The 23,034-nt window shown below is 37.2% G+C and overlaps 1 protein-coding gene across 4 annotated transcripts in view; it reads right to left on the bottom strand.

Moving 5' to 3' along the window:
- Positions 1-23,034, bottom strand: part of arid1b (AT rich interactive domain 1B (SWI1-like)) — a 95,456-nt gene that overhangs the window by 12,780 nt on the left and 59,642 nt on the right. For 2 of the 4 annotated variants that reach the window (XM_051138787.1, XM_051138788.1), the window contains exons 7-13: positions 20,859-21,029; positions 9,590-9,932; positions 7,881-8,021; positions 6,193-6,320; positions 5,388-5,494; positions 3,195-3,335; positions 936-1,145 (exon numbers count right to left, since the gene is read on the bottom strand). In XM_051138787.1, the coding sequence (XP_050994744.1) occupies positions 936-1,145; positions 3,195-3,335; positions 5,388-5,494; positions 6,193-6,320; positions 7,881-8,021; positions 9,590-9,932; positions 20,859-21,029 (1,241 nt within the window). The remainder of the gene's footprint in view (positions 1-935; positions 1,146-3,194; positions 3,336-5,387; positions 5,495-6,192; positions 6,321-7,880; positions 8,022-9,589; positions 9,933-20,858; positions 21,030-23,034) is intronic. The other 2 variants (XM_051138789.1, XM_051138790.1) reach the window with 1 other exon arrangement.

Here is a 23,034-nt window from a genome sequence, read left to right as displayed (position 1 = left end):
AAAAGTATATGATTGTACATTAATAAAGATAAGTTACTGCTTTTGTTAATTAAACATCAAAAAGTAAGTAAATTAGTGTTGCACAAATATTAAAATTACTCAAACTGATTATTTCTCAAACCGATATTAATTAGATTTTACAATTTTTACATTACATTTGAGTTTACATTTAACAGTGTTATTAAAATCGTAGTTTTTAATGCTGGGCAATGATTAATCGCGATTAATCATCCAAAATAATTTTTTTTTGTTTATATATGTGTGTGTACTGTGTATATTTATTATGTATACATAAAGACATACAGTATATATTTTGAAAAATGTACATGTATTTATTTACATATAAATTAAAAAAATATATCAAATATATAAACATAACACATTTTTCTTAAATATATACATGCATCTGTGTGTATTTATATATACATAATAAATATACACAGGACACACACATATATTATGTACACAAACACATAATCGTTAATCGTTGCCCAGCACTAGCTTTAATGTGTGTAAAGATTCAATTTTAATAGCAAAAAATACATTTAAATATAACAATAGATGAAATGAGAATATATAAATAATAAAACGTCTGATATAAAAGCCTTGTCAAGATTTATTTACTTATTTTTAAATGTATTTATTTTTTTAATTGTTCTTCCACCAACCTTGTGTGAACCCCAGGATGCTAAAACAATGCAGAGAGCACGTGAAAATAAATAACACCATCAGCAGGTGCAATGCATTCTTAGTGAATCCCCCCCTCTGTTTCTTTGATGTCTGTGATTGATGGTTGAGGCAGATATGAGAGGTTTCGCCGTTCTTTAGCATGCATTTCAAAGCTCTGCTCCTTTAAAACCCCAGCACGAACACATAGCAGTACTCTCACAGAGCCCAAAAGAGCTGCGGCAACAGCCTTTCCAGACTTCACTCACCATAGCCAAGCCTCCGATTTCTCGAACGCAGAGGTAGAGGCGGCACAGATCCAGCGGCTTCTTGCCCACTGAAGGCAGGTTGGGGACAGGCGTGCCCCTCTCCTCCATGAAGGCGATGTAGCGATCCACCCATGCCCTCCTCTCCGGCTCACAGCCCATGTCGTACAGTCGTGTTATCTTCTCGTTTGTCATGTTCCCCGAGCTGTGCTTCTAGAGTGGATGGGTACAGGAGAGAATAAGATATATTGCCACCGACACACCCTGCACGCATACTGTGAGCCCATCATTCTTTGTCCTAAGAGTAAATGTTATCCCCATTGCTCAATATGTCCCATTCTGACACCAACCTAGCAAGTAAAGTTACGCTGCAGAATGTGATGCACTGAAACTGATACACTTTTTGAGACAGGCACTGTTTTGACTTTTTGACGCATGGCACTGTTTACTCAGAGAACACTGTATGTATGCTTTATGCTATTGGTTGATGGTACCTTATGTGTGAGTACAAGTAAACAAGCAGGTGATTTAATTCATTTAGGGTGATTATACACTAGAGCAAGCTCTGATGGATATTGGACTTGAGACTCTGAAAGCACAACTTCTCACTGGCTAACAGATGCCTACTGTACAACAGTGTGTAGTGATAAAAGTTGCATTGGTTTCCATGTTAGAAGATTGTCACACACCCTGCTATGTCCTTGCGACACACCATTTTTACTTTTTTCAAAAAAAGTGGAGTGTTCCATTAATATCCTACTGACTTCTGGCATTAAAGAAAAATCGATAATTTTGACCACATATATATATATATATACATATATAAAAATTTGGTTACATATATGATGTGCTCTATGTATTTGTGCTGATCAGTGTTTATAATGTGAATGAAAGCCTATTAATTAAATTGTTCACCATATAACATGATCATGTCTTAGATCTTAGATTAAACCCCTTTAAAACATATGGATCACTTTTATGTTGTCTTCCTGAACCTTTTTAAAGTGTCCATGTTTTGGTTTTGCACTTTGAACATAGGGACTGAAATCTCTCAGGTTTACTTAAAATACCTTCATTTGTGTTTTGAAAATGAATGAAAGTCTAAAAGTAATGGATTTGTAATTTAGTAACAGAATTTTCATTTTTGTGTGAACTATCCCTTTAATACAATTAAAAGTCTCAAAAAGACACCCTTTGATGTCAATTATACAAGGAATCCATGAAATTCCTTTTTTTTTTCCAATTTTCAAGGTGGCATTAGCCACTTAACATTATGCGAACTGTCGTTCACCACATTGCTGAACACTGCCATAATTATGTGAAAGGGCTTTAAAACCTTACAAAATAATAACTGATTTTCTCTTTAAAACCTTGAAAATCTAAGTCACCATGTACCAGTTATCTGTGAGGTCTTCCCTAATCCATTTTCTCAAATGCATTTGATAAGGATGAGATTTCCTTTTACCAGGGTATGTACCGTCAACCACAAAGTGAATGGACTTTGAATAATATTTCATAATTTAAAGTTAAAAACTAGTAGTATTACAAGAAATAAAATGTTACCAGTGCTAGAAAAAAACGAACTACTGACTACATTTTTGTTTCTCAACTGTTCTTTAAATCAAATAGCTACTTATTTACATTTTTTGGCACACTGTATTGTGCACTATAGCTGATAATAATTATAACTGATAATAAAGAGGTAAAAACAATCCATTCTCTCATAACGTAAGAGCTGCAAAGTCTGATTCACTGTAATGAATCCGTTCATATATTTACATGAACCAATTTAATAGCATAATGTTTATTCTTTTTATTCTTATCCTCTATACAGTATAGTATATACTGCATTTATATATTTACATATTTACTGTAAATGTATCTGTTCAAGTTTAATGCTGTTACCCACATTAGAGTCCAATTATTAAAAAACCTTCTCTGAGCCAGATAAATACTGTTCTGGTGAAATTACAAATTCTATATATTTAAATTATTTAAGTTATATATTTAAAAACATAATGCTCCCTTTATGCAGTAACTTGAAGTGTAGCCAAAAACTTTTTTTTTTTTTTACTAAAAACAATAGCTAGTTGAAATTCTTAGCTATTTTAAAATAGCTTCCGCAACATCGTGTTATCATATCACATCATATCTGAGGTCAAAACAGCTCACACTATCAAACAGGACACAGAAATCACCACACAAGAAAAAACAACAGCAGGAAAATAAAAAGAAGATAGTAAAGGTGCATGAGGCACTTACGGGGCTGCTGGGGTTCTTTGGCCAGGCAGGGCTGCTAATGCTATCGCTGTCGTCCCCCTGATAAGACGACAGACTAGCTGGGCTGGGGGACAGAGGGGACGGGGTGGGAGGCTGGGACACACACTGAGAACCGTAGTTGTCCTGTGATGGAGAACACATAGGGGAACAAAAAGAAACCCACAGGCACATTTAATGGAGGGACGGCTTTCAAATCACCTAGTCCACTGAAATGATGCAGAACCAAGCCCATGTTTTACTAAAAAGTAATTTTATTCAGCTTTATGCCATCCCAGGCATAACGACCAACTGAAAAAAATTAATACAAATTTATAGCAGGAAATTTACCAACAGAATGATTACGAGTGGGTTATTGCTTTTATACAACAGCTCAAATAAGTAATACTAAGTAATACATTTTCACAATAGTGTCTGTTTTGCTCTGTTGCTGCTGTGTCTCCAAGCAAATAATGTAATAATAATTTGCACTATTATTTGGTATTATCAGTAGAGTCCAGCTGTTCTGAAAACCGTACTTTGAGGATTTTTTACAGCAATTTCTGGTTCAGGACCAGCAGGTTTAGGGGGCCGTTACAGAGCCAATTCACAGCCCAAAAACCTTTTTTTTTTTCTCAGTGGATAGTGGAAATGCGCATCAGCATGAGTACTGGCACCCTGTCAGTGAAAAAGGATAGCTTGATCCCAGTAGGTTGAAAAACATTCTCCTGCAATTCACTGTCCTAAAAACCTCCTATGTGAGCCTACTGTCTGTAGCATTGAGAAAGTTTGGCGAAAGACTGGCAAACTTAGTGTATAACACTTCAAATCTTTTTCTGTCACACTCTTTTCGTGCTCTGGCTCTTGCCACCACTCTGAGCTGTACTAAAGAAAGCTCAGTTCATGCTTTCACATAGCTCTGTGTTATATGTCAGGACTTGTTATACTTGTTACAGGAGAGCACACAAACACACAAATAAATCAAGAAATAGAAAGAATACGAAGCTTGTAATCCAGCCAGCTGGACAGGACATAAAGGTCAATGTTTGAAGGCACTTCTGTTTGTTGTAATGTTTTCTACATGTTTCATTAAAAGCCCTGCTCTGTTCCCGAATGATGCCACGAAGTAGAAAAAATGTAAAGAGATTATTGTGAACCAGGATGAAAACAGGGAATTCTTTGAGAATTATTTAAAGTGACAGAACTACTTCCCTCTAATCAGTAAGAGGAAAAAACAAAACATCACATTGAATTACAGATGAAACAAAACCTCAGAAAAAAATGACATACAAAAGCGAGAATGGATAGATGAGTTTAGAGAGAACGCTCTGCAAGTGCGCCATATTTCAGCCAATCAAATGAATGCTGAACTTAATGACACAATGAAGTTCTGATGAAAGTAAGGGCAATGGCTGAGAAAGAACGTGTTATACAGAAGGAAATTTTGAAATAATGTCTTCCAGAGCTTACATGAGCACTCATTAGGACACATGAGAGAATTATATTCCTTTGCTCAGTGAATAACACATTAAAATGGAGCACTGTTAGAATAACATACTTTCAGTGCTAAATGTAGGGAGTATAAATCAGAAAATAATACATTAGAAAAGCTACCAGCAGTAGGGTGTAAATATTTCCACTGACACCAATTTGATTGAGATTATTCTCAAAAATTACATCTGAAATTTGATCACAACTGGAATTTCAATTTTGAAAAATGTCAATGTTTTTATTTTCTGCTAGTGCTCCATCAAACCTGTTTGTGCTTGCAAACTGGGGATCTAAATTTGGTAGATTTTGGTAATGGGCATTATTATAGCAATTAGGCTGTAACCGTAATTAAAGTGTTTAAATTTCATTCTCAAACCGTGCCCTTACTAAGCACAATACAAGATTCAGGGAGCAATTTGTCTGTCAACAATGCTTCACAACTCAATACAGTCACAGCCAATCAGAAGATGCTCAATATTTAATAAACAAGTACGTGAAGCAGGAGATTAGACCAGTGAGATTTTAGTGTGGACTGGAGTACATTTACATTTTATCACACCACTGCTTGTTAGTTGTCAGAACAATTTAGATTTTAACACCTTTACTAAGAAAGTTATGGTTAAAGCAAAGCTCAGAGGTTGTCTGTAGACTAAGCAATATTATAATTCAGAGTTATCTGTGAGTCAGAGGGGAAAAGTCTGTTCATACCTTTGGCTTAGGAGGCTCTGTGGTGGGTGTGCTGCCCTCCTCCTTGTGCTCAGCTCTCTGTTTGGGATCTGTGGGCATCATGCTGTCCCCTGAGCCTGCCATGGGCCCTAGAGGAGATTCAGACACTTAGAGATCTGCACAACATCTGATCAACACCCTCTAAACAAAGCTATATGTGCATCTATACTGTAACAGCACATATTGGTGAAATGCAAATTCCTAGCATTTTATCTCTAAAAAAAAAATACTTTTTGAAACAAATTTATAGAATATAACAGTTAAAAATTTTGGGGTCAGTCTTTTTATTTTCTTTTTTAGAAATTAATACTTTCATTCCGCAAGAATGCATAAAACTGATCAAAAGTGACAAAGACATTTATAATGCTATAACATTTATTTTTCAAATAAATACTGTTTTTTTATGTTCTATGCATTGAAGAATTCTGAAATTCTGAATTCTCTAATGTTTTAAACACTGATAATAATCAAAATGTTTCTTGAGTACCAAATCAAATTATAATTTATGAAGGATCATGTGATACTAAAGACTAGTTTAGTGATGCTTAAAATTCAGCTTTGCATTACAGGAATAAATTACATCTGAAAACATAAATGGGTATTTGAAATTGTAATAACATTTGACAATACTGATGTTTTTACTATATTTTTCATCAAATACATTTCTTGGTGAGCATAAGAGACAACAACATTAAAAACAGCTGTAGGGTAAAATGATTAAACACTCTACATTTCCTTATTAACGAAAAACTGGAAGATTTTTACTTCTTGTCGCATAAATATGCACCTGTGGGCACTGTGTTGTAGGACGGTCCTTGAGGGGTCATCCTGGCTGAGCTGTTGCTCGGTGGATGGTTGTAGGGGCCCCCAGGACCCAACCCAAGAATGTGGGACGCACCCTGAAACCCGCTTGGCCTATGGACAACAGCACAAACATAAGGACACAAACAAAACTTAAGAGCCTGTTTAATATGTGAAGAGTTCATTTGTAAGTTGTTAGTACACTTATTTTCTTTTCTTCTTTATTTTCTCTCAGCTGGCAAGCAACAATTATGCAAGGACAGTAGAGAGGGTTAAGACATTCAGGATTAATACACAAAGGAAAAAGAAGTGATTTCAGTGTTGTCTATATGCCATGTTACACTTTGAATAAGACATTAGGTGTTAAATAAGAAACAATCCACATGTCATTATGTATGACAACTTTTTTTCTGTCAGAGTCGTCTGTCATCTACCAAAACAACCGACAGTTATCTGTTGATCACACCACAATTCATTTTAATTACAGTATATGGCATTATGCGAAAATGGGTGTGACCCAAAGCACACTTGAAGCTCATGATACAGTGTTTTTATACTTCTTAATTTCTCAATTTCAAATCCAGAAAACAAGTAGCTAAAACAAAGGCAATTTTTATAATTTTTTGCACACACTGTTGAGCATGAGAGCTGCTACTGCAATATGCCTGTTTTATAAAAACAGTTAATGTTTTTATATAAAATAAAAAGTTAAATGTCAGACTCAACACTTGCAATATTTGTAAAGTAATTGCAATATGATTTTTTTGAGGACCTGCGGTCCTATTAGAAACTACACATTATTTTGAACGATGTGTAGTATTCTTTAACAAAATAATAATAATAATCATCATATTGATAATATTTATGTGGTCTTGATGAGAAAAATATCACCTGGACCAGAATTGTAAAAAACAGAACTGCAAAAACTTGACTATATCTTCTAGTACAAACAAAATCAATCCATATTGTTCCAAACTTGTATGCTATTATATTTTATCATGGAACACACAAGCAATTTTTTGAAGAATCTTTACACAGCTATTTTCTGTTACATTTTCATGTGAAAACAAACCAAAAAAGTCATTATTCAACAAAAATATTCTGTTCTGCTACAGCTTTTAAATCCTATTTTCCATTTCTCAACATAAGTGAGAACCAATGGCAGATATGTGCAAATTTTTAATCTTAAATGTAAAGACTTGAAATTTAGTGCACAAGTCATACTGTACTTAAGTATTTTGGGGTTTTTTTTGGTAAAGAGCTGTGTAGACATTCTTCAAAAATTTCCCCTTTTATGTTCCACAGGAAAAATAACAGCATACAGGTTAGGAAAGACGCAAGGATGAGCACATAACGACTATGATTTTATTAATTGTTTTAGTGAGCTATTCCTTTCCACTTGCAATCTTCCTCTTTCACTCCACTTTATCTCTTGAGTTACACAAGCTACTTCTTTAGGTCTCCAACATTCTGCCGTTCTCTCCAGAGGATGCTTCTGCTGTCTGTGTAAAAACTATATGATTAATTTTCTTAAATGTTCAGAGTAAAACACAGCCGCGGTGGAGGAGAAAGGAGAGGCTTATGCAGAGCGCTTGGCTTGTGTCGTTTCTAGCGGATGCGAGCAGACTCAAGCAGAGTAAAGCCATCCAGCCAGGGGTCCGAACTTGAACCTACCCATACAGCTCGGCGTGTGGCTGCCCCTGGCCTTGCCCAGAACTGTAGTGAGGGTGATGGGGGTGTGGGATAGGGAAGGAGGCTGGCCGTCCCCCAGGCCCGGACAGGCCGGGGTATACAGGGGACCTGCCAAAGGAAGGCCTGAAGCAGGGGGAAGAGCATAAAAGTCTCCTTGGTGCCTGTTCACTTTCAACAAAAATGACAACTCAAAGGTGCATTGAGTAATTACATTGTTGGCCCTGTCCCAAATGCCGCCTTCAGCATTATTTGGTGACATACTGCCAAATAGACTGTTGAGCAGTAGCCAACCAGTGAACCATAAGCAAACTGACATAATGAATATGCATAAAAAGGGGACCGTTCCAAATTCATGATGCTTCAGAAAGGTATGGTGAATATGACAGCATAATAAAATTGTGAGGTAAAAGGTGGGGCATAATTCAAAGTTCTTAAATATCTATCTGAATAAATGTCAGGGCCTGTTCACCCAAAAATGAAAGTTTTGTAATTATTTACTCACCCCCAAGATGTTTGAAACCTGTATGAGATTCTTTCCTTTATGAATCACCACTGACCTCCATAGTAGATTTTTTTCATCCCATGGAAATTGGTGGGAACCAGCAACTGTTTGGTTTCCCACTTTCTTCAAAATACTGTCTTTTATTTTTAACAATAAAAAGAAACTCATACAGGTTTGGAACAATTTTTTCAGCGTGAAAAAAATTACATAATTTCCTTTTTTTGTGTGAACTATTCCTTTAACTGTGGTAAAAAATCAGTCCAAACTAATTTGCTGTTCTCACTCCACTCTTGCCTCACATGAGAAGGTGTTTCTCTCATTGAAACTCCAGGAAAACAAATAAAAGAAATAACAAATTTAAAAAATATGACCAATCTCCAATGAAACGGTGGGGAATGCTACTATAAATAATTGAATATGCAGTATTTAGACATTTTAATTATGACAAATTGCTATGATTTGTAATAATTAAACATGACTGTCATATTAATTTTGATTACACCTGTATTTAATGTGTTATGGCTGTATTTAATATCTATTGCTCACTTTTTTTGTGATAAATAATATCTCTGTTTATTTCATTATCAATTAACCAAGCTATAATATTTTTTCAACATAAACTAGGCAACAGCTGGCATTATTTGAATTCAATTAACAGTGACCGTGAGCACAGAGTTTACATAATTGGTTATGACAGAGCTCCTGAGAAAAGCTAAAATAAACAGAACTGTTATCAACTGATTCAGTTGATAAGAAATAAGTATTGGCTATAACAATCTAAATGAAGAACCCCTAATGATTTTCATTTTATTTGTAAAAAATGCTATTTATTTCATAAAGGCATAAAAATGAAGTTGGTGTAACTTTTTTTTTTATTATTACTGACCGATTTTCCAAAAGGGATTAATTTACTCTTAAGACTGAAAAAAAATCTTTATTTTTTATCTTTACCTGAAGGGATAGTTAAAACCAAAATGAAACCTGTATAACTGTTTCTTCTGAAGAGCATAAATAAAACTATTCTGTAAAATGTCTCAAATCTGATTGGTTACCAACAACTGTCAAAATATTTTCTTTTGCGTTTCACAGGACGATGAAAATCATAATCATACAGGAATGAAACAACATCATTTTCATCCTTCTCCTTCCTAGTTAAGGAGGAGGACACTTAATTAAGGCTCTGATTTACCTTGGCTGTCCAGAGGGGACTGGGTTCTGCTGAGCAGATGCAGGGCCACTCTCGAGGGGTTTGCGACTGACATTGGGAGGAGGTGGACCCATTCCTGGGCCAGCAGACTGAGGCATGTTGGGAGAGGTTGGAGCCACATTACTGGAGCCTGCTGGGTATGGCCGGCCACCGGCTGCATGCCCTGGTCCTCGAGCCGTGGTCAAAGAGCCACAGGGTTGCCCTGGGCCCTGCCCGTGCATTGGACTGCTGGCATTCATGCCAAGACTGTTGCCCATGCCTGGGCCAGGGCCACTGTAGTTGGCACCAGGTGCTCCGCCATAGTTCGGAGGGCGTGGGTAGTTACCTAGAAATAAATAAGACTAATGTAAAACCCTGATAACATTATAAATGCAACTTAAGAAACATTACAAAATTTTAAAAAAATTATGATCCCTTTAAGAGTTAAAAAAAAAACACCTGTCAAGAACCCTGCTCTCTGTTCCATTCTATCATATTTGCTTCCTCTAGTTGATAAGAAAAAACATCCTGTGTGTGCTTCCAAACAATTTTAAGGACAACCCAGAAACAGTATTTACAATGTAATCAATGTTGCAATGCTTCTAAATTTTCCAATCTTAATTTTGGCCAATTTAGAGTTAGAATCCCTTGAATGGCTATGATTGCATTGTACTGTTTATATATTTATTTATTTATTTATTTGAATGCACTGGATGGTGCAAAAGGAGAACATTGTTGGCAGTCCTGCAGCCAAAATTGGTTAAAGAGCAGGTCATATGGGTTTCGAACAATATCTTTTTTTTCAGTTTGTAACATAGCTATCCTTAAAGGTACAGTCTGCAAAGTTGTTAATCAATAAAGTGAATGATAAACAAAGATATTGTCTCGCCAAAAAAATTAGACTCAGAGCCACCTTAACGAGTTGTTATATTTTCGAATCTTCTGCCTGTTACCGATATACGTCACTCAGTAATGCATCTGCATAATCCCAGACGCCCGTGAAATACGAACACTCTGACCTGCCCACAAACACTTCTGCTAGTTAGTGTTTACATCACGTCGAAAAGATGCTGTGTTCTGCGCTGTCAAAGTGAGTTTGTTTTGTTTTCATTGCCGAAAGATGATGATGTTAAGAATCAGTGGTTCAAATTAATTTTTTTCCCCCCGATACCACAGCAATACAATTCAAACCTTTTGTTGTTCTCGTCGTTTTTACCAAGGACTGCTTCTCTAATCTTGCCTTTTATCTTCGTTGGCTTCTAATCTTCTTTATTTGGACTAACAAGCGTTTCTGAACCACAACCTGTAAATACGATTGATACTTTCTGTGTACATTTTCAATTGAGTGCTCAATTGCAAGTTGTGCAGCTTTAGGTTTCTAGGTTAACCACGATATTACTGTCTTACTGAAGTTCTGATAATTTGCTGTGAACCCAGTATTTCCTAAGAATGTGTCGATTAATGTACAGTAGACTGTCGTTGTTCTTATTACTTCATGAAATAATAAAGAATGTAAACATCTTTTGGTTTACAAATTGTGTTGTTTCATCAGTTAACCATCCTCCATTACTGTTTTGTTAAGTGTTTACAGTTTAAAGCTAAACTTTAGCTGTTGGCATGATTTGCTTACATAAGTGTTCAAATGTTTTTATGTCATTATTTTAAGAATGTATTACAGCACTGTATTATTGTTTTGGTGCATACTTTGTCAATGGTAGCCAGGGTTGCCAGGTTTCAACAACAAAATCTGCCAAACTGCTACTCAAAACTAGCCCTAAACTAGCCCAATCGCATTTCGAGTATAAAAATGGGTATAAAATACACGTTTTTTGCCAGGGTTCTCCTGGTTAATTTGCATTCCAGGGGCTAAATATGATGTTATTGGGGTTGTTTCAATCCGCGGACATCAAAAACAACCATGGACTTGGCAACACTGATAGCAGCACTCGCTAACTTGCTCAAGTACTCCCCTCTGTACCAATCACAACAGGCTTGACCAGCTGACCAATCAGAACAGTGTAGACTTATGAAAGGGAGGGGTTTACAGACCTTACGCTCAGAACTGATCAAACAAATCACTTTGAAATCATTGAGAAATTACTCCATGTATAAACGTTTTCTCACCTTAGATGCATTTAAACCTCTTGTAGGAGACTCCAACACAATATTAGGACACTTTAAAATACCATATGACTTGCTCTTTAAATATCTGGAAAAAAAATCTTATAAAACTAATTGGAATACTTGAAAAATTATCAGTGGTTCATATGGGTCTTAATATGATCAGGGGTACATTTAGAATATGACAAAGTGAAGAAAAAAGTGTTCCTGTTTCCCAAAAACCCAAACATGACCTTACATAGTTGCTTTGAAACAGTCTATATTGTATAAAGTGCTGTATAAATAAAGGTGATCTGTAGGAATACGTGCATAAAATACCGTCTATGTTTGCTACTGTCCACCATGTTACCTTTACTGGGTAACACAGTTGACAGTAACTAAGTTGACATTTTTAGTGCTTTGGACCTATGGAAGCCTAGAACTACTGAGCATATGGTATGTTTAGAAATATAGTTTTATAAACAAAACATGGCAAAACAAAGTTTTGGTTTAATTGTCTTGTTAAAATTTGCAGCAATAATACTTGTGTAACACTGCTGACAGTCAAATAACCCACTCTTGACACAGGTTTGTTAGTTTAACCAATATTAGGGGAAAGAGAGAGAACATAGCCAGGGTTGCCAGGTTTTCACAACAAAACCCGCCCAATGCTACTAACTAGCCCAAAAGCAGCCCAATCCCGTTTTGAAGGGGGTCCCCGGTTAAAAATAGCGTTCCCGAGGGTTTAATTACACATTTTTTGGCGGCGTTCCCCTGGTAAAATAAGCATTCCAGGGGCTAAACATTACATTATTGGGGTCGCTTCAACACACGGATATGAAAAACAACCCACGGCAACAGGAAAACCGCGGTCTTGGCAACACTGAACATAACTTCTAGTGTTTCATCCATGTGCTTAAAGAGGAAATATCATCATACTGTGCAAATTATGCGAGAACGGGACAAACCATTCCTTTTTGAGGGGGGGGTTTCGAGTGGGTAACTTAGTTGACAATGGTTTTTCGGACACAAATAATAAAAAAAAAGTTATATCACAATAAACATTTATTATTTTTGAATCATACACCCAAATGTCTTAATACCCTAATCCAACTGAAGACAAAACTATGAAATTAATTTATATTTGAGGTAATTTTCATGCTTAAATAGCAGAGTAGAATGAGCAACTTTACACAATCGGACAGCTAATTACCAGGGTTGTATGTGATATGAACATCATTTTTGAACAAAAAATATGGCTTTTTCAACATATAGTAGTGTGATTGGTAAAATATAATTGTGTACTAGAAAATTAAGCATCAGGGCTTTACATTGATGAAAATATATTAAAAATATACTTCACTGACATGTGATGTACCCACAATTATAGAATGACCCATATGTAGTTTTTTGCTGACACTCCTGGGAGCTTCAATAAACATTAAAGTAAGTCACAGTGTAATAGATATTCATAAAATGATCTCATTTTCTATTCCGGCAAAGAACATAATAAACGTTTGAAACATGAGGGTGGGTAAATAATGACCAAATGTTCATTTTTGGGAAAAGTAAATAGGGTCCATTTTGATCTGAAAGCAAGTCTAAATTCTGCATACATGATTACTTTCTTTCTGTTCCTTCTCAGGCAGTCAAATTATCAGATCTTTGTGGGAGAGCATTGGAAGGCAGCGAAGTCTGGACACATTTCAGCCAAATTGACATTCTTCAAAACTAGAGTGGGACCAAAGCCCCAGTAGGCCATCAGAGAGCCCGTTGTTAATGAAGTATGTCTCCTCGTGACATGTTTCAAGAGCAATCGTCTGAGGACATTCAGGCTGACACCCACTGGACGCCAAGTTTCTCTCGTCAAGTTTCTCAGGGGACGAGACATCATGTTCACCACGTGGAGTTCCGTCTAACGTGCTGATGTGCATAATGGGCATAAATTTAATCGTGCCCAGATCGCTGCTTGGCAGGAAGAGTTTGCCAAGCAGCATTTCAGTCACAATTAGAACTGGGATTTCCACTCCTCAAGCTGTCGAAACGTTGAGATCTCTGGCTCATTCAGGTTTCAAGAGTTCCCCGTGGAAATCAGAGAGTCTTGGCATGTTTTCCTCTTTCCCAGTGTAAAAAAGGACTAAAAAATGTATTCCAAAATCACATGAAGCAGGTTGGGGGATGCTGGCTTTTTGCCCCCGTTCTGTAGTTACACTGAATCGAGACCCTTAACAAGCTCCTTCACGGTGGGGAGGACGGGCACTCCAGCCTGCAAGGATGTAGCCGTGGACCTGGAGCAATGCCAATTACACAGAAATGCCGTACTGCTGTCAGACACTCTGTGGTGACTTTCCTCCAGCCCTGTTAATCCCAACATTCCCTCAGGTGAAAAAGAGGGAAAGGTGCCATGAATGTGAAGGATGCAGGCGGCTGCCCTTCTGACAGTGCCGTGAGCGATGCATAGATGACAGAGGGTTTGGGACATGGGAACACAATTTGATGCCTACTGTGAGCTAAAAAGATGTGCATCTCACCTTGTTTCAACGACCCCCATGTTTCTGTAATTCAGCTACACAAAATGCCAAAGCTTGTTCTGACACAACAGGACTCAAAGGCTTCCCACTTTCTCTGCCTTCAACTCAATTCACATCAACAAGCTTTGAGTCTAAGACAGTTCAGGGAATACATGATGGAAAAGGGGATTTTCCTTGCTCGTTTGAAACTCTGAAGATCAAAAACCCTTTAAATTCATCATAAACTCAGTCTTATGCTAAAATGCTTTTAATTTTAACCACAATTCTTCTCCCATAATCACAAAGAAATAAATAGATTTGTACTAATAGAACTGAAATATCACACTGACAAAAGTATTCATATTATTCGCTAAGAAAATATAGGTCGGGTAGATCCCATTTCTCTGGATTATCATTGAGATGTTTCTTCACTTTTGGATATATCTGTATAAAGTAGTCTAACACCTGAAAACACATATTAGAACCAAGAATCAAGCCATGAGATCCAAGGAACTGCCTGCAGAGCTCAAAGACAAGATTGTGTTGAGGCACAGATCTGGGGAATGCTACAAAAAACTTCTTCTGCATTGATGGGTTCCCACTAGCACAGTGGCCTCCATAATTTGTAAACAGAATAAGTCTGGAACGCTTCCCAGAGATGGCTATCCAGCCAAAAGAAACAAATGGAAATGGGTCTAGGTGACCAAGTTCAAGAGAGCTTGTGTGGACCATATGACCAATGATGGGTCAGTGGTTCACCCTCTAACAGGACAATGACACTAAGCACATAGACGAGAGATGAGTGGCTTAGGGACGACTCTGTGAATGCACTCGAGTGGCCCTGCAAGAGCCAGACTTGAGCCAAATGGAACATCTTTCAAGAAAGTTGAAAATGGCAGTTCACTGACCATCTCTATCCAACCTTGAGAAGACACTTCAGTGAAGAATGACAGAAAACCCCAAAGGTGTGCTTGTTCCCTCATAATCAAAGGCTATAAATAGCTATAAATGCACTCTTAAAAATAAAGGTTCCAAAAGGGTGTTTTTGCAGTGATGCCATAGAAGAACCAGTTTTGGTTCCCCAAAGAACCTTTCAGTGAACAGTCCCTAAAAGAACCATTTTGAAGAACAGGTTTGATGGATGTTCAAGGTTCTTCATAGAACTATGTTTTTTTTTGTTTGTTTGTGTGTTTGTTTTTTTGCCATTTTGCCTTCAGAAGTGACAGGAAGCGAAGTGGGAGAGAGAGATAAGGGGCAGGATCGTGAAAAGTCCTCGAGTCAAGATTCGAACACGGGATGCCCAGAGCACAACGGCACTCTATGTCAGACTAAAAATTCAAGGACCTTTCAAAGACTTTGCAGGTTCCTCAAATTCAAGGACTTAATGTGGGGACACATTTCAAGTGAGAGCAAGGTTACATTGTTACAGTTTTCATGTGTCAAACACAACTACGCTAAAAAAGCATTTTATTTGAACTTCACAGCCTATTTTTGCAATGGGGAAACACTAAACATAACGCGTAAATGCATGTAACTAAAGTAAATCAACCAAGCCAGTATGCATAGGCCATGAAGTGTAACCAAAATTAGCATTAGGGGACCGGAGGGAATAATACGGAATTTTTTAATAATTTTGCAAAGTTATCACAAAAAGGCTTTTCATTATCATTATTTGGAGTTTGGGGTTTTGATTGATGTGGAGATAAAAAAAAAAAAAAAGTAAAAATACTTTTTGAATGCACTGCAAGACGGTCAATGTTTATGCCAGCTGATTTTTCAGCAGATTTTCAATCATAATCCTCATTTACATAGTTGATGGATAATCAGATCTCAGCAGGGGAGCCTTAACAGCCGCAATGACTCAACACCCTGCTGAGTTAATGGCCTTACTGACTAGAAATCAGCTTCCGTCTCGTTCAAAATTAACGTTCATTTGGTGGGACGATCATTTGGCCGTGGCAGTGACCAATGAGCTTCTGAAGAAGCAATATGCCATTGTCCTGCTTAAAACTCAGAGAGAAACCTCAAACACTTTCATCTCTCTGCCATCACAGTCGCCATATTTGACAACCTCCAACAGAAGAGGGTGAGATTTCAACAAAAACACTAGACAACTCTCTGTCTGATCAAAATAGTTGTGTGGGGTCGGCTAGTGAGATATTTTTACATATCAACTCACCCTAGTGAAATGGACCGTTGTGAAACACGAATGGCCAAAGTATATTTTGGGCTTAATGCACAGCAAAACTAGTCTCAGTGCCGAAACTCTACTTGCTGTGGTACTTCCGTTATGCAGCAACACTCAACTGATGAATGCAGTGTGAACCCTGTTACATGTTATATGGGCATCAAAATGAATCAATGTAAAACATGATGTATGAGACAAGAGTCAGAGAGAGAGAGAGAGTGGAAAATTGTTAAAAAACTGAATTATGAATGTTTGTATTGTAAGTAGACTTCAGGAAACAATGAAATGCTACATTTTACAGTATGTTGCTCCAAACTATGAATTGACTGAGTCATCTATTCATGGATCCTATTAATCTGTGTAAACAATTCTGTGGTCGACCGCCACCATAGCTCAGTCAGTGTCAGGTCTGCAACAGCGGCAGCACGCTGCACCCCTGTTGTCTTGAGCTGGCTGTCAGTCATTTGAATGAGAGTACAGGACAACAGGGACTATCAATCAGGCAGAGTGGAGGCCATGACATTATAAAGGCACGCTTAGCAGCTATTCATTTATTACACCAGCACGCCATAACATTCATGATGAATTGCTGCTGAGCCCTGTTAATGGGGTCTCTTTCACAGACGCACACAGCTGAAACAACAACGGACACTTTTAATATTAATTCACCAAAATATATATATATAAAAAAAACGGTCATTTACCCTACTAGAATTATCTAGACTTAACTGACATGATATGGTTCTTGCATGTTTGATTGCAACACACCATGTATGAATGTTAAAGTGATGAAAAAATGAGAAAGGTATAGCAATTCTTTGTCTGTTCCTCATACAAAACTATCACATGACTTCAGAAGATCTGCAATATATTTGCACATAAAGCCCTGAATGGTTCAGCTCCTCCACATTCATTGGCTTCCCAAAATTCTATCCAGCTAATAATTCCTAATATATCTAAATCAAGCAGGCAGTGGATTCATTTCCTATGTAGCACCCAGATCTGCATCAGTCTTCGTAACGTTGTTCAGAAGGCAGACACGGTTTCAATCCAGATTGAAATTAGGACCCATCCTTTGACCTAGCATACACTTTACACACTATCACATTCCTATAATTCAGATCTTTTAGGCTGCGTTAATTGGAGCAACCAAAACCAGAAACACTGAATGTACTTGTTACATCAAAAGAACAGCATCTAGCTTATGTTTGTCTGTGTCTCCCTTATCCCGAAGTTACTGTAGTCAGCAGGATTCGGCCTGAATCCAGACCAGATGGTGGACCGGTGCCCAGGAACGACCATAACATGGCACTTACAGCCAGCGAAGACCTCAACGGGATGAGCCCTCAGGACAGATGCTCAGCAAAGACTATAGCTGCATTGCCATTACCCTTAAATTGCGCAAACAGAAATGACGAATTGAAAATACAAAAACTCCCATGTATCACAAAAAGGTTTTTACGCTTGCATGAGGTGGTTTTTCAGGTAATATTTCACAAAATTGCAATGGAAATGCTTTTTTCCGCATTTACATGTCACATGGCATATGTAAAAAATCATTATGATCACTCTTCAATGTACATAACCACCAAAAAAACACTTAATACGTAGCCATTCTCAAGTATTTCCCTGGCATTAATGCTTAGACTATTTACACTGCACACATCTACGGCACATTACGACTCCGGCACAGCCACCGGAGCTGATCACGGCCACTCTAATCAATGCTTATGTTTATACCAGCCACTCCACGCATTTCTGAAATGGCTCTCCACACAAAGTTACACGCACAGGCATCTTTCGATTATGGTTTTTCACTTTCTGAATTTTAGTCAGTGTGTGGTGTCTATGTTTAGGCATAAAAAAGATCTACAAAATTACAAATTTCAAAGTCCACTCCAAAGGGAAATATTTCGTTTTAAAAAAAAATCCTTTTTCAAGAACTACAACGAACGGCTTGTTTGGACAACAGCGCTGTTTTCCAGGTGCTGTGATGTCACAAAGCTCATTAGAATATCATTAAAATAAATCCCGCCTACAAAAATTAGAATGGTTGGGAGGAGGGTAGGGACGAGGTGGGGGATTAGCCTAACTTTAGCAATGCTGCGTGGAGAGCTGCTTCTGGGATGCTTCAACAAGCCGCAGCGCAGCTGGTATAAACACAAGCATTGACTAGAGTTGCAATCTGCTCCGGTGGCTGTGCCGGAGCCGTAACGCACCGCAGACGGGTGCAGTGTGTGGTAAGAGATTTATTCTTCATACAGTGTAGATAGCTTCACTTATAATGCAAGTTTTTTTTTAAATGCATAAACTAGCCCTAGACTAGGCTAGGCTAATCATATATAAATCATATTAAAAACATTAGGCTGCTTTTAGCCTTATCCTGGAGCTGGTTTCGGGCAATGAAACTAAGTATGTAAAATAATTAAATAAATTACCAAGATAATATAATGTCTCGGCGATCTGGCAGGCTGTCGATACGACCAAACACTACTGTAGCATCAACTATACCTTAATATATCCGGAACTTGCAGCTTTGGCAAGTGGCGTGGCAGTACTGAAACACTGTCTAAGCTGTTCGCCAATCACAACGCACTGGGACAGCTAACCAATCACAACACATTTCGTTTTTCGGAAGGCGGGCCTTCATCAAACCCGGAACTAATTGAGCCATTTGTGCCAGGCTGCGGAGAAAAGTATTGTAATAATGTAAATTATGTAAAAAAATAATGCGTTTTCGAACCACAAAGCATGAGAACATGTTCTACACCCCTAAATCAAGACTTTGTAAAAGAGCATACTAGGACCCCTTAAATTTAGCCAAAATCCCACCACAATCCATTGCCATGACATAAAAAATATGTTTTAGTCGCATAACATTGGTTTCGCAAGACTTTTTTTTTTTTTATCAACATTTATAAAATATCGCCAACGTTTTGTGCAAATCTGTAATGGAAACACACCTTATGGCAGTGGTTTTCAAACCGGTCCTGGAAGCACCCTTACCCTGCACATTTTGTATGTCTCCCTTATCAGACACACACAATTCATGCTGCGCAGCCTCTACTAACTGAGCTGAATCAGGTGTGTTAAATGAGGGAGACATACAAAATGTGCAGGGCAGGGGTGCTTCCAGGACCGGTTTGAAAATCACTGCCTTATGGGGACCAGCTATGGGGTCATGCCAGGACGAGCTGCGATTTATGCAGTTTTATCAACAAGAATGTTCTCTGTCCTTAAGGCCAATGATAAGTCAGTCGTCTTACTACTGGCTAAACAGCAGCTCTACCTTCATGTTTTCCAACCCGCTGAACAGTAACTCCTTCCCACCTTACACGGAGGTGATGTACCTTGATTGATAATCACACCAAGTTCATTCGCTTAGCCAGAGGAGAACTGGTCTCCTGATTGGACTGAGTTTCTCCTAAGATTTTTTTCTCCATGTCTGTCACTGGATGGAGTTTGTTGCCACCATCACCTTCTGGCTTTATCGGTTGAGGTCTGAAAGTCACTTAACTTTCAGAAAATGATCAATATGACCACACTGACACCACTGGATGAGAACAAAACTTGAAGTGAATTAAGCTAGATGAAGGAACCTAAGAGCTGCTTACAGCTGAATTGCATCTTGCAACATTGACGTGGTTATTGAACTGAACTGAATTAACATTGAACTGACTCAAGCTAAAAATTACATTGCTGCCTCTTGTAAAACTGACTATAGCTAAACTGAACTTGTTTCAAATTGATAAACTTCACCCTGTTGTTGATGGTCTGAACTAACACTGAACTGAACACTTGTTTAGTTGGGGTCTGAAAGACACTTAACTTTCAGTCATTTATCGCTATGATGGCACTATCACTTTCAAATGAGAACAAAACTTGAACTAAACTAAATTTGGCTAAACGCACACTGTTATTACTTTTTTGAGCATGACAGCCCCTTGTCACTAAAGAGTCGGAAGAGCAGCATTCTTAAAATGTCTTTTTGTGTTTCACAGCAGTAAAGGCCCGTTCACACCTAGAATGATAACTATAATAATAATACGATAACGCTATGTTTATTATAAGTGTGCAATCAGTTTTGTCGTCTATCACTTCAAATGCTAAAGCTTTCTGTTGAAGGACTCTGATTGGCTGTCAATGTTTTTATCATTCTTTGCCTGGAAAAACATTCTAAAAGTGATTCCAATTATATAATTCCTCTGTATTGTTATAGTTTTAGTGTGAACATCCCTATTGTCATAGAACTAGAACTACTTTTAAAACTTCTTTCTTTTTTCTTTAAAACTTTTTTCCTCTGTGTGAATGGGCCTCAAGTCATAAAGGCTTGGAACCACACAAGAGCAAGTGTGGGGTCTGTACTTATGAAATTTAAAAATTCACACCAGACAACTATAAAGGAAGAAATCTTCACATAAACAAAGCTTTCAAATGTTTTCATGCAGAACAGCTTGGGATATGCGTGTGTTACCTGAAGGGCCATACTGGCCACTCTGGGGCCCATAAGAGGGGCCCAGCTGATACGAGCCCACATTATGGTGTATAGGGCCAGTGGGACAGGAGTGTGGAGACATAGAAGGTCCAGGCTGCTGGCCTCCAAATTGGGGACCAGGTGCATTGCGCTGCATGTTAGGTGCAAAACCTAAAACAGCAAAAAAACAAAAAAAAAAAAGACCAATTACTAGAAGGTAATGGTGTGGAGATAATAGTTATAGGTTATGTATGGTTCAGTACTGAAATTTATCTATTTATTTATCTACTTCTAAATCTATCTATACCATCCAAAATGGAAATATGGTATTAGGATTAAACCTGCACTCCAGCCCTTCTAGGCAACATAGTTTCATTCATGCTAAAGTCTTTTTTATTTGTTGTCAGACAGCATTTTTTTAATTAACACAACCAAAAAATATCTTTTGCAATTTTCTTTACAAGTTATCACTTTGACTACATAACAAAAAAAATCTTTAAAGGCATGTTCACAGCTTATTTTATTTCTGTAACTTGTTATATTTCCAAGTGAAACAGAATAATGAACAAGCACAAATGTTGAAAGAGAACTGAATGGATCATTACAAGTTGGCATTCTTTACAAAACTGAAGTCAGACCTGAATGTAAGTTTGCAATAGACTGTGAAGGACTACTGACCACCTGAAACACTGCCAGAACCAACTTTTTAGACCTGGACGTGAAGGCTGAAGGTTACAGTTGTTATTTGTTATCACTGCTGTAATCTATCGGTTAACATTTAATGCACATTCAATGTGTTTCAGATCAACCTACATTTACATTTTGATGAAAGATTCCACAGATTTTCTATAAAACAAGGTACAGTGATAAGATAAGACCAGGACTGTGTATTCAGAACGTAAATAAGGTCAGCTTTGATTTCATGTTGACTTTCTAGAGTAGGTAAACCTAATTGCAGAGCTTCCAAAATTGTAATCCGTTACAGATTCCAAATTACTTGATGAAAATTGTAGTCAGTAATGTAATTCATTTCATTACACATTTTAGGTAATATAATCAGATTACTTTTAGATTACTTTTAGATTATTTTTGACCTAACTTGTTTATAACGTTAATTTAAATAGGACAATCTTGTACCATATTGACATAAAAATATAAAGAGTAAGAAAATATAATCCATTTGCTGTTTTTAACAACATGAAGTGCATTTAACATTACATTACATCAAGGTTTCCCAAACTGGTGTTTGTGAAGAAACTACAGGTGGCTTATGAGTTTAATGAAAAGCTAATAATTAATTAAATCGTTAAAAAAAATGTTAACTTAAAATAAATCACTTTAAAATCAATCAAAATAAAAACTTACTAAAACTTATTTGTTTACCTGCATGTCATGTGACCAACATCAGTGGACCAATTAACATATAAATGTGATAGTTCATTATTAAAATATTCATTTTTAAATATCATGGTTACTTAAAGTAAATATATTAGGTGAAAGAGGTTCAAATGACAAAAAGTTTTGTGAATTTTAAAGTGTTTGAAAGACAAAAGCCTTCCAAAAAGAAATACATGGTTAAATAACCATAGCGATAATTCAAATAAAAATGAATGCGGTCATAGTTGATGCAATGGTGAAACACTTCTTAAACCTGACATGATTTTTGTAAATCCAGTGGTCAAATGCTGTGTCAACACCTGACTAATTACAGGTCTTTGTGTGAAAGTCCACAAAGCTGGATGACTTTCTGAATGTATATAAGCGGTAGGCTATTTTAGAAAGGAAAAATTTAAAACATGAAAAAAAGGAATTAGGGAGAATCAATAAATCATGAATAATTTATTGCTATTGTGTGAATAATATGTGATCATGTAATCCATAAGAAAGTAACTGTAGTCTGATTACGAGTATTTTTCACTCATGGAAAACGTTTCTGCAGCATCACAATGTTAGTGGTCATCCATGGAGGAAGAAAGACTCCACAACATGTGTTAATATGTAACATATAATTGAGTTCAGTCATCTGAAATGAGTCAGGAAATGCTGGGAAACGCAGAAGAGCTGATGTGCATTACATCGAACAGATGGAAAATACAGCTGTCGGATGCTCACTAAAACTCTCCTTTTCCTGATAGCTGTGAATAGAGGCAGTGTGAGCCGTAATGTTACTGTGGGA

This window comes from Labeo rohita, chromosome 20, assembly GCF_022985175.1.
Source record: "Labeo rohita strain BAU-BD-2019 chromosome 20, IGBB_LRoh.1.0, whole genome shotgun sequence".
NCBI lineage: Eukaryota > Metazoa > Chordata > Actinopteri > Cypriniformes > Cyprinidae > Labeo > Labeo rohita.
This window is presented reverse-complemented; position numbering and strand designations above follow the sequence as displayed.